Source organism: Branchiostoma belcheri, unplaced genomic scaffold (assembly GCF_001625305.1).
Source record: "Branchiostoma belcheri isolate BF01 breed outbred unplaced genomic scaffold, Haploidv18h27 scaffold86, whole genome shotgun sequence".
In the NCBI taxonomy this organism is placed as follows: Eukaryota; Metazoa; Chordata; class Leptocardii; order Amphioxiformes; family Branchiostomatidae; genus Branchiostoma; species Branchiostoma belcheri.
This window is the reverse complement of record NW_017804531.1, coordinates 966,245-979,581: the sequence shown is the minus strand read 5'-3', so window position 1 is coordinate 979,581 and position 13,337 is coordinate 966,245. Positions and strand designations below refer to the sequence as shown.

General features: G+C 38.7%; 1 protein-coding gene and 1 pseudogene across 1 annotated transcript; one reads left to right on the top strand and one right to left on the bottom strand.

Annotated features, from left to right (window-relative positions):
• Nucleotides 1-1,014: 1,014 nt before the first annotated feature.
• LOC109487204 (BTB/POZ domain-containing protein KCTD7-like) lies at nt 1,015-6,868 on the bottom strand. Its single transcript, XM_019791186.1, has 3 exons — nt 6,713-6,868; nt 4,343-4,990; nt 1,015-3,099 (listed from the first exon to the last, which is right to left on the bottom strand). Exons 1-3 carry the CDS (start codon nt 6,770-6,772, stop codon nt 2,422-2,424), a joined length of 1,386 nt encoding a protein of 461 aa, XP_019646745.1. The 5' UTR covers nt 6,773-6,868; the 3' UTR covers nt 1,015-2,421.
• Nucleotides 6,869-6,995: 127 nt separating this feature from the next.
• Nucleotides 6,996-8,538, top strand: LOC109487121 (annotated as a pseudogene).
• Nucleotides 8,539-13,337: the final 4,799 nt, after the last annotated feature.

Sequence of the window (13,337 nt, the reverse complement as noted above, 5' to 3'; positions counted from 1 at the left end):
ACCTGATGAAACTATTTTCGGGATGACATCCTTGTCTTATACATGTGCATGTATATTTCATATTTTAGAGTCATGTTAAGTGCAAAGAAAGGGCAAAACCAAGTATAAAAGCATTGGATATACTTTTTGTAGTAGGGTTGACATGGATTTATAAATTGTAGAGAATGTAGACATTAGAAAAGAAGATACCGGTATATCATCTTTTTGTCTCCAAAGGTTGTTTTTGGCTCTTTCACCATTACTCTTCCATACCTTTCCATTATTTGCTCTCTGCCAATGTACAGTACAGTACATGTTGCACAATGCTTTTTCAATTGGGTTATTTACATGCACAAATGAGTCAACATCTGTGAAAATCAGCTTTGCTGAGCATACTTTATTGATGATAAATATTTACTGTACATTTCAATTGATGACGTTGTCATTTCTCCAGAGTAATAATTGAATGCGTATATTACAAATATCCTATCATGATAGAAAATGTCGGTGACTGAGAAGTATAAAGAGAAAATATCTCTAGGGCCACACCAATTTAATTTCTTGGTTAACGGATTCGCCCGCTTCATTTTTTTCTGATTTGCAAATAAAAATAAAAATTCAGAATCAACTGCAAAATGCTGATATTTTGCCCTGAACAGTTGAAAACAGTCCTTTCATCCTACTTGTTAAAGTTATTCCATCTTTCAATGCAATGGTATCATTAAAAGTTCATTGCTTAGATTTTGAACCAGCCTGGTGTGTTAACTTCATGGCTCCTATCGTACCATTTTGGGCCATAATAGGATGCCTAGGCCTGTTTTTATTATTATTTTATTTCGCCCGCCCGCTCCATTATTTTTCTAGAAAAATCCGTTAACCAAGAAATTAAATTGGTGTGGCCTAAGTCCTACATGTCACATTTCTTTTCTAAGACCTCATTTGACAAGTTTTGTTTTTGTCCAAGTTCTTGATCACCCTGTATTACCAGCCAGACACACACAGTCACCCAATTCAACACTTTAAATTGGTGCCTGAAATTTCATGATTGTACAAATTTTCTTGCCTCAACTGTGCAAAAATTCTAAAAAAAATAACATGTATACCATGTATAATTATCATACAATGTATAATAAGTTACAGCATATTGTAGATTGAATACAGTAACACTGTAAAGAAATAATGCTATTGACATAACATCACACAAAACAACACGTACAACAGAAGAAAGTAACAATATGCTACTTATTAACCCTTAGCACTCTGTGGGTGTGGTGTTTGTCACCTAATCTACTTTGTTACCTTAGTGGACTAACAAATACATGCTGCAACTGACTGTATGAGAAGACTTCCATTGGATGTACAATCCCCTATCGTCCCAGGACCAGTATAGCATTTTAATTTGACCACGCTATGAAACAAGGAACCCCTAAAAAGCCCAGCAACAATTTAATAACTTAAACTAACTTCTCAATTCACCTCTGGCAGTGCTCCTATGCATCTTACATTGCTCTTCCTCCCTGAGATTATCATCAGGACTAGACTAAGTATTCTCACATAATAACACTGTAGCAAACAAGCATATTTAGTTCTGACGCACACATACATGTACATACTGGTAGTATGCACAAGCTGTGGACACAATAAAATACTAGTAACTTTGCTCTCTCTCTCATACAATATTGCATAGGATTGACTACTGCAGAAATTCCCTATTCAACATACTAGTAGACATACCTACATACATTGTGCCAAATGAAGTGCAAAGACTCCATGGTAATACATTACAAACACTATAAATATAGATATCCTTGTAAACCATTACAAATCTATACATCTATACGTGTACATATATGTTCTAACCCTATCTTGAGAGTACAGTCAGTTTTTCCAAAGCTTCATTGTGACCCTGCATTCTGGATTTTCAGAAACCAGATTACCTGGTCTGAAAGTGGTTTCCATAAGTAAACTTTGGCCACAGTGGTACTTAAAATTGGTATGCGTTCCATCTACGTTTAAAAACAACAATAACACACAAAGACACTTGAGAAGGTTAGGCATGACTCAACTCAGATAAAAGAGGTTGCTGGTCTTTGAAAGTCAAATTAATGACAACTAGCCATTTGGAAAGTAAGAAAATGCTCCTTGTTGGGTGTCAAGCGGGTTCAACAAGTTCTTATTGCTTGTTTACTTTTATAATCTCAACAGTTGAATGGAAAAATACACTAGCAGTACATGTGTATTACTAGCAATACACTAGGGCCTAGGAAAAAAATGTTGTGCTTCCTGTTTCAATCCTGAAAATAGAGATGGTCAATCAGCTCAAAAAATGTATGTCCCTTGCAGGGGTCTTCCCAAAAAGAAAGGTAGGGTCAGCACTTTTTTCTAGGGTCGGTCATGAAACAGGAAAGACAACATTTTTTTCCTAGGCCTAGTTCATGAGCTCTACCACCACTTGAAAGTGAATTCGTAGAACTGCTTTGGACAGGACTGCCACGACAGCTCTCCAAGCTGGATGCCGCACTCTCCCTTCCTCGCGTACTCCACATTATACCTCCTGTCCTTCAGGTCTACGGTAATGCTGTCCAAGAGATCGTTGATACCAGGCGTGGCGTTCCACGGGCCGAAACTGGCACACCACTGGTACCTACACGTGTGCAGGTTGTCTGCGTCCAGGTTGGAATCTGCCTTGTAGACGCAGACCACCGCTTTCGACTCCCGTGCTGCCACCGCCGACTCCCGTGCTGTTTGAACAAGTTTCTCTACGTTCTCCTGGTACTCAGGTAAGCGTGCGATGAACTCTTGTCGTCCCGTGTGTTCGCCGAACAACGGCGGAACGTCTCGCAGCAAGTTGCACAGGGCGTCCAGGCCAAAATAACGGGCTTCTTTGTATATCTCCGGAGACAAGTCCGCCGGAGGAAGGTCTTCGCTACGAAGGAAGTCTAGAATGTACCCGAAATATGTCCCATTGCGGTCGACGAAATACCTTCCCTCTTTGTCCTTCGTAAGGTGGTGTCTGCCGCTGAACATGGCGGCCAGCATGGAGTCTTCATACTTGCGTAGTGTTCGCAGGCTTGTCGTATGGTGGGCACCGCCAACGTTCAGCTCGATCACCGGAGGGAACTTAGGGAAGGGAGGACAAAGTAAAAAAACAAAAAAAGAAAAAGACCATTAACAAAACTTCTGGAAAGTTAAAAGCTTCCAACAGGTTCAACTTCAAAGAGACCATAAAGATAAAAGAGAAACAATCATTACATAGATCTACAAAATAAGTAAAAGTAAATATCACTCATATTAAGAAAAGATTCTTGCTTCATGTTGAGCTATTTTATTCTCAGTAAATCGCAATGTACCATCTCATCTGTATGATGGCTTGATTTGATACAAAAGTGTAAATCTATATCATCATTTATATATCTGTTCACAACATTGCAGACAAGGACAATCAACACAGCTCAAGTTGGATTTGTTACACAACTCTCTCAAGATAAAACGGATCAAAGTATCTCCATTCAACCTTTCTAGTCTTACGTCTCCTCATAACCTTCAAATGCACAATGTACATTTCTTGTCCCTAACAGACTTTTCTTACAAGTTGCACCAACAATTTCATTTTTCCACAAAAAGATGGCAAGTCCAGCAAGTCTTTTAACAATTGTGATCACAACAATTTCATTCAGTTATATGACATTTACATGAAACTTTAAACCTAGATATGGTATGGTTCTTCTTCAATACGTCTACATTTGTGTCACTCCTCCAACAGTTTATTGTTACCCCAAAGATATACCTTTAACGTCAGTATCAGATTCTGTAGTCTGTGTAATGCAAACTCTGCCGTCCACGGCTTTAGTGGCCCCTCCCCACAGATGTTGGGCGGCTGGCAACTGTAAAGCGATTTAATCAGGCTACAGATCCTGCATGCATATTTTTTGTTGCTTCAGATATGTAGATTTGTGTGTTCAACACATTCAACCTTAGGGAATCAACAAAAACAACAAAATTTTACAGTTAAACAGGAGTACTATTATTGGTGTATTTTATTTGATGGCAGTTACCAGTATCTCAATCCAAAATATGACTTACAAACATCTAAAACTTTGACTTCTTTATCTTATAAGCATTGCACTGGGTATCGTTGTTACAATACGTTCCACAAGATCAGCATACTCTGATGGCTTTGTTTGAAGTAAAATCCTTACCATTTATAAAAATTAAGTATCATATATGATCAATTTACACGTTTTTCATATAAGAAATGCTCTCGAGTTCTATAATAGATCTTTAAAATACAAAATGTATTTGTTACTCAATAAAATTGTCCGTTGGAGAGTTTTAGCTGTTTTCACCACAGCTTGAATTGCACGTCGTACAGATTTTTCCCGGGGATGCACCAACCGCAAATACACTCCTGTAAGGTATAGTCAATCTCGTACCCCTTTTCTTCCACGTCTCGAGCGATGCACTGGATAAGTTCCTCTGCCGACCACTCCTGTTCCGAGACATCGAAGTTGAAATCCGCCTTCTTTTCGACTTTGCAGCGCGTAAACGGGATTCGATCCTGCTTCTGTGTGCTGATACATATCCGGATCATTCCGTAACGAAATCTGGCTAAGACCTCGTCCGCTCTCCCTACTGCTAGGGTTATCATCGAAGCGACATTGTCTCGGTAGTTCGGAATGTAGTCAATAAACTTCTGGCGGAACTGTTCGCCGATAATCGGCTGCATCCCTTCCAAACAGTTCTTCAACTTCTCGATACCATAGAACTGGGCTTCTTTATAAACCTGCTTGGCGAGCGAGGCGGGCGGTAAATCACCGTGGCGGATGAAGTCCAGAACGTACGCGAAATTCTGTCCATTTCTGTCAATGAAGTAGCGACCGTCCTTGTCTTTTACGAGGTGGTGGCGACCGCTAAACATGGCGGCTAGCATGGAGTCCTCGTACTTGCGTAGCGTTGCCAGGGAGGTGGTGTAGTGGTGGCCGCCGATATTCAGTTCCACCACGGCAGGGAACTAAGAAGTGTAGATGATGAAGATTTCAGTCTTGTATTCTGTATGTGGATTTAAGCTGTGTGTGTGTAGAAAATCAAAGAGTGCAGCAGCTTGTGCCCTGATTGTATGCTGCCTTGAATCTGATCACAAAGTTCATTTAGTTTGTATAATGTATGGACAAAACAAAAAGTTATAACTTATAACACTGGTGAACTACTAAAGAATTGGAAAACCATTGTTCCTGAATATCACGAAAAGGTGAGAAACAGTTGTTACTGAAACTTAATTATTTGTCACACCAGGACTTTTCTTGCAAGTTGTGAAACTTGTTTACAATCTGAGTAGCAAAGGCTGATCAGGATTGCTTACTAGTATCTGCTAATTATTAGCCTAATATATTACAAGTCAATTTTCAACATGTGGTTTGGGGGTGAGAGATTATTACCTTCGCCAAGAAGGTTATGTTTTCAGGGGCGTTCGTGTATGTGTGTGTTTGTGTGTGTGTGTGTCTGTCTGTAAACACGATAACTTGAGAAGGCCTTGATGGATTGTCTTGATACTTGGTAGGTGGGTAGGTCTTGATGAGACCTCAAAATGATTAGATTTTGGACCCCCTAGCGGCTTATTATGGTACTGCAGCTGAACTTCCGGTTTTGATATCTCATGATCTAGACATGCTATGGTATTGAAATTTAGATGGTAGGTAGCTCTTGTGCTGGGAAAGAAGTGGCGTGAGTTTAGGCCCCCTAGAGGCTTGCTCTGGAACTGCAGGGATAAATTCTTGAAAATATTCAAAAGGGGATAACTCAAGAACCGGTTGACGGATCGTCGTGATTTTTGGTATGTAGGTAGCTTACGTGATGCTTAATATAATTATGTGACAATTATGCAAATATGAATGTAATTTGCATAATTTATGGGGAAATTCTATAAATCAGCTGCATTCCATGGTAGGACAATTGAAGCTTGTGACATTGGTAATTGACAACGAGAGAAACACAGGAAGATATTGATCATGTTAAAAAGAACTTAATTTGCATAATTAATGAGAAAATTTTATAATTATGTAATGATAACTGCCTGGAATTTCATACTTGTGGTATTTGAAAGTTAAATTGAGGTGAACATCATTAAACATAATTTATTGAAATCAGGACCTCATTTGCATAATTTATTAGGAAATGCTAGAATGCATTCTTTGTTAATATAAGACTTTTTGTCTTTTGGTTGAGATTATGATAAAACAATATAATTCATGAAAATTAGGTTCCTATTTCTTAAATCAGGGGGGGATAATCTAATCTAAACTTTGTCAGTCATAAAGATTAACATCATTTGGCGAAGGTATGAGATCGGGGAACTCTAGTATTGTATATGATTTAGTGTTAATCAGTTTAAAAATGTACCTGAAATAGTGAGTAGCTATTTCTTTGATGAGCTTAAGCAACAACTTATGGTTTCTTTACTTTAAACTAGTCCCCAAACAACCTGCTTGTTTGTTTTTTTAACAAAGATTCAGGTTAACACTGCCCCCCCTCTAGATCCTAAAAACTTTGGGCATTTTGGCAAAAACAATACAGTTGAATTCCTGTATAAAATACAGCACAAAGCTGTAACGAAAAGGCTCAGGCACGGCACAAGCACATCCTGTCACCAGTGGCTGGTTGGGAGGAAGGAAGCTTGGCGTGCGGCTGGAAGGAGCGGGCAGAGAGAAAGAAAAACTCGGCAGGAAAAAATACCAACCTCAGGTTCCGCCGCCATGATGCCTGATAACAGCGAGGTCACATGGGGCCGGCGGAACATCACATTAGAAAAATAGGGGTGATCAGCAAATTCATGTATATTTCTAGATTGTTAAATTCAGCCAATTTCTGAAGTGATACCTTAAAAGAAAAATTATGTACTTTTTAATCAAAAATAAAATTTTTTTAAATGTTTTTGGTTATGTTGTGACTAGTTCGTGAAAATTTTTAACTTCTCTGCAGCACTGCACACCTATTTACTTAGTGGAATAGTCCAAAAAGAGATGGCTGCCACAAAAAACCAAGTGAGTGATTTTGAAGTACAGAATTATTAATTTTTGTCCACTTTTACGCTTGTAAATTTTTGACGTGCATCTAGGTTTGACCTGTTGTTAGCTGAAGCAACACTGTTGAAGCTGTTGTAACGTTATATCTTCTAGAGTGTGCACTTGCCACTTTGTTGCAAGGTGTCATAAAGCTATCATAATAGAATTGGTTTGAGTTACTTAATGCTTAACAAATATTGATTTGATGCTGACGCTATTTCTTATTCTCCCTTAGACAGTATTGCAATCCAAGCATTTATTAAACAATGTAGCTTTATACTAGTAATATGTCAAATTAATGTATAAGCTAGGTCATCTATAGACTCTTAGTCTTATACTTATAACTTATGTAAACAATTTCAACATTGTCGTGTAGCGTAATATATTGTATGTATGAAATCACATAATTTCTCGTGACAAGAGAACTTCAAGACGAGATCTGAAGATGATGACATTACCAGGTTGATGAAGAGATGCATTCAACAGTGCATCTCAAAAGCTCCCTAGAGTACCATACTCTTTTTGTTGTGTGTCTAAAGTCTAAAATGTTCAACAAAATTTCTCTATCCGTGAGTAGGTTCATCAGGTTGGTAAGTCACTGAGTAAAGAGACTCTTTTCACACAGGCAAGACCTTTATTCAGCCGACGTTTCGGTGACCGTCTGTCACCTTCCTCAGGGCAGTTCTGACTGGTTCACATTGCACTACAGCACAGGTGTCACTTCTATAGATACAGTCCCAAATGTACAATACATGTAACGTTATTTACAACATTCAAAATCCCTCTCTTTTCACTGCAGTTTCCCTCCATCATCAGACTGAACGTTGGAGGCACCCACTTCACGACCGCGCTGTCGACGCTGCGCAAGTATGAGAACTCCATGCTCGCCGCCATGTTCAGCGGCCGCCACCACGTCCAAATGGACGAGGAGAGACGCTACTTCATCGACAGCGACCCAACGTACTTCCTGCACATTCTGACTTTTCTCCGGCGGGAGCAGCTACCACCCACGGAAATCGCAAGGGAAGTCGCGAAGGAGGCTCAGTACTACGGCATAGACGCGCTGGTCGACCAACTCAACCAGTGTCAACCCCTTTTCGGAGAATTGATAGGCAGACAGGAGTTTGTTAAACAAGTACCGAATTACAGGAAGAATCTTGAAGAGATGATCAGCATCGCGAAGGAGAAGGCATTCGGGAGCCGGGAGACACGCGTGACGATGCGTGTGTTCAAAGAACCGCCTGAGACCAGCAGTCCCCCTCCTGACTTTGTGACTCTAGAACACACCTGTACGTTTGAGTATGCGGTGAGTTTTGGGCCGTGGGATGCCTCGCCCGGTGTTAAAGATTTGGTGGACTGTATTGCGCTGGACCTGAAAGATAGGAGATTCGATATTCAGCACCAGAAGAAAGGAGAGTGTTACAAGGCTGCAGGCCGGCTTGGTGGAAGGAACTTCTGCTGCGAGAGGCAGTTTTTTGAGTTTACTTTCAAGTGGTGGTAGCCAGCAGTGTTACAGGAAAAATCACTAGTAGTCTTACAGGGTCTGGGATCATCACTAGTAATTAGTGCTGTGTACCTAAACCCACTTTCAGGTCCGGATCTAGTCTAGTGGTTGCACGCATCATCACTAGTAATATTGTCCACCATATCAATCACCTGACAGTTATAAGTGAATGATTTGTTGACTGATACTTAGCTATCTACATGTACATTTGTAGTCCCTCTGCCTGTCCTTCAGTTTAGCCTGGGTGCCAGACTGTTGCCATGGATAATATACAGGCTAGCTCCGAAAATTTTACCTAGACACCCCCTCAGATAGACTCTCAAGAGATAAATTAGACCCCCAGGTGCTAACTCTAGGATCGGAGCTTGTGGCTTTCCCCAGCCGAAGATCGATAGAGAGCATTGTGTCAAGCCTGGCATCCTGGCTAGTCCTAGTTTTTAGTAGCCTGGAATCCATCCCTATGCACTATTGCTGGTTCTAGGGCTCTCTATGACTAGGGGATGGACTAGCTAAGGCGTTAGCACAAGGTAGACACATGAAATTGTTGGCTGATACCTTCTGGAAATAACTATATATGAGAAATAAGTCTGTTCTCGACTTCTCTTAGTCAGCTGTTGACTATAATTGGTACAAAATGTATAAGCCATCATAGTTATCTAACTTAACTATTGTACTATGACTTTATTGTACGATACGTACAATGTTGCAAATTCCTAAGGCTAACTTGAATATTTGCTGTGTGATTTGTAGTCATCATTCCATTGTGAAAAGCTAATCATGACACTATTGACAGCAGCTGTAAGTGAAATTGTTACCTGTTTGTTGCATAATTGTAAAAGACAAAGTGTAAGAACTTCTCAGAAGCCCTACAGCATTAATAGGTGGTATAGATGCAATGATTTTTGTGAAATTTAGTTTCCATTGCAATGTCTATAAGAATCTGATTCTCACAAGTGTCTGGTTAACTAATTAAGAAATCCATAGATATGGGTATGAAATATTTTGAAATTGTGTTATAATTATACAATATCAACTAATGATGACAATGAACTTAATTGCATATTCACGCCCTACATGGGCCAAATGCACTAAGTTAGATAACAAGGATACAGTAGAAGGAACAAGTGTTACATTTCTGTGTTACAGGATCTATTCTCTCTTTTTGAAACATGTATGAACAAGTTTACATAGTTTTTCATTGACATTGTAGATGAAAATAAAGCTCTGATATTAATGTAGTTAACATACTGTAGTTAACAGTACCAGTATAATACTCTTTCTCAAATGCTGATTGCTAAGTAGAGAAAGCAGGATGTACCGTTTTTATGTTTACCGAAGGAAAACATATTGTTTTTGCTCAGTTTCTTCTTCTTCTCCAGTGACCTCTGACCTGACCAATGACGATTTGTTGACGTCTGTCACCATGGTGACTGGTGTTGGGTTACATAATTGTGCAGTTTCATGGTCTGCTCTGCTCCTGTCATCATATACTAGTAGTACATGTATGTGAATGTGTTTGACTAAGAATTAACAGAGCAGACCATGTCCGAAGGTAAACATTATGCATTTGCTTTCCAAACGTTACTTCTACAACTTGGTCAGGGATTGAACACACGACTTAGCGAATGCAAAGCGAACACTCTACTCACTTGGCCACTGTGCAGATGCATAATTATGTTGATGGAAATAGTATTAAAAAATGATCAAAATATAATAAATATGTGGCTAGTGTCATCCTTTCTTTGTATATACATTGTGCTAGTAAATGCATGTATAGTATTCTTTTCAATAGTTCAATGAAGAAAAAACAAACACACACATGACAATGTTTGCACATCAATGAATTTATTAATTATCATATATGTATGTACAGTTGTACACCTACATTTTGTACATGGAATAACTATGTACTAAGTAATTATAAACCTGATTTCATATACAATATACCAGTCGTACTGTTTCAATGGTATTTTAACAAAGCAGAAACAATATAATGGCCTAACTGAAAGTTCTTGAAACAATTTTCTTCATATTTAAGTTTTCATCATAAAATCATCAAAATAAATATTACCTTTACATACAAACTTGTGGTAGAATTAATGACAGTAGTACTCATCCATATATATACCAGTGCAAGTAGCAAAGAGAATTACTGTATATTGGATATATTTCTTCTAACTAGTGGTGATTTGGTCAGAGTTGTCAGAAAATTATATAATTTCGGGCCGCCCAACCTTAATAATATACATGTACACAGATCCTGAGACTACGCAATACACATAGTTGTAACTTCACTCAGCTTGAATCACATTGAAGAAAAAATAAAATATGGAAATATTTTTGGGTCAAAACATCTTGACAACTGCACACATTGTAACAAACAGGGATATCATTAAACAAGATTTTAGGTACTAGTAAGCATTAGCTAGTAAGCATACTCCTGCATGATACCCTCAAAATGTGGGAAAAGACATTCCAAATTCAATATGACAAAGCTTGGAAGACAAGATGACAAGAGTTGCTGTAAAATGTATTTAGCAATATTTTCATGGCTTTGACGCCATGTTGAGATTGCTAACATTGAGATTATAAGTACAGTTGTATTGACCAGATCACGAAGAAGTTTAACTCTTAACTTCAAAACATAATATGATCATAGTAAAACGTTAAACTTTATTCCAACACACTATTTACAGGGATCAAATTTTCAGCGACCACTGTCGCCTTCATCAGGATAATTAATGACCAATCACTTCACAACGTGATCTCGCGAGAGTTACGGTTTACAAACACGTGACCTTATTCACACGAGACTTTACTGATACGTGACGTAAGATCAAAAGTGCTGATGAAGGCGACAGTGGTCGCTGAAAATTTGATCCCTGTAAATAGTGTGTTGGAATAAAGTTTAACGTTTTACTATGATTACTACCAACACAGATGAACTTTCATGATAATAATATGATCATATCTTTTTTCCACAAGACTTCAAACAACTTCTGCTTGTGCATAACAATACATGACGTGCATGCCTGTTCTATCTACAGAAACTGTCAACATGTACTATGTCAAAACAACACCAAATGAGACCCACGCAACAGAAATTCTCCCATGACTTTGGCATGGGCTGTTGTCATCCAAATTCACTGCAGTTGCAACCATGTAAAATGTTTTCTGATGAATGCAAAGCAACTTTATTTTACAGTGGGTGGTATGATATTGATTAACAAGGGCAATTGTCTAGTCTGTTTTCAAGTACATGGACATGTATAATGTTTTTTTCAAAGGATTACATTTATCATCAATATACACATGTAAATTGTAACTCATTTGGGGGACTTAAGTCATAGAATAACTAGCTGCATACATCTATATGTGACGACCACAAAAAACAACTTGGAGCAACCTATACCTTCCTGCACAAGTTTTGAAAGCTAATATACAGGCCTAGGACTTCACCATTGAAATGCCAAACACCTTCCACTTTCAGTAAACCCCTCACACCTCCCAGAGGCTAGGCTTGCCTGGTGTAAACACTGTTCTTTTCCCAGCAAAGTTGTCGTCTGTGCCAGATTTACCGAGATCTCATGGAATTTGACTATGACCTCCCGTCACCTCTGGCCCTCTCTTTCACTAGAGGTATTGAAACGCAGGCACGGAGTTTAATTAAATTACTCCGTATTAACACAACAATGGCGTCCCGTAGGCAGGGTATGAAAAAGTACAAGGGGCAACACAAATGGGAGCACAGGAAAGCCTCCATTGTCTAGTTGGGAAGTATTCAAGGGGTGGAAGGGGTTTCACAAATCTGTCAGCACTGTGCAAGATTGAACCCCGCCTACAAGAATTTCTTTCATTGAGCGAGACTTCTCCCATGACTTTTAATCACAGACGTGCTTCATCATTGTCTGATTGCTGAAAAAAAGTTCTTCTGAACAGACTGGCAGCACTGTTGCGAATGTATACTGTGTATTTGAAAGGGGGATACAGTAAAACAGAAAAAAAGACAACCTGTTACATAATAAGGGTAAAGTCTAGTCTATGTACAAAATGTATAATCATTCAAGTGACAGGGAGAGAATACCAAAATGTGTACATAGAAAGGGAAAAAGGAACTTAGCGTCCCAACATAAACTGTGTAGTGAAGGGTGTATAGGCGCAACCAACTGACCCGGCCGATGGGTCTAGACCTTTTAGCCGAGCTGTTAGAGCGTTGGCGTGTGGCCAGGTGGGCTCGAACCCGGCCCAGAACCAGCCTTTCTGTTTCTACTGCTCACCCCGTTTCTTACGTTACTGTTCAAGCATTACAACATTGTGATTAAACAGGACACTACTAGTATTTTTTTCACCATATGAGGTAGCTAAACTCCTTCTTCTATAGTCTAAGTGCTAGTTTTGGAAGAATTCAGTGGTACTGAGCTAGCTCCTACAGTTGATACTATTCTGATTATAGAAATATTCTGTTACAAGTCTATTCAAAGTCTCAAGTGTACATGATTATATACTACATAGTAGCAAAAAAGCTAAATATAATAATTTCCATTATATAGAAACATTAGCTCTTTTCTCATACAATTATACACAAGAGAAAAGGATGAATTTAAGTAATCTATGTTTGAATCAGATATTTGAAATAATTATGAAAGAACTTTTATACCACTTATGTACAACTTATCTGTAAAATTTCTTAGATACATAATTTTCAACAATTATCTTGACACTATTCACAGCATTGATATGAATACTAAGTAATATGACTGAACTTATTGCTTGTATCATTAATACAAACTTTGCTG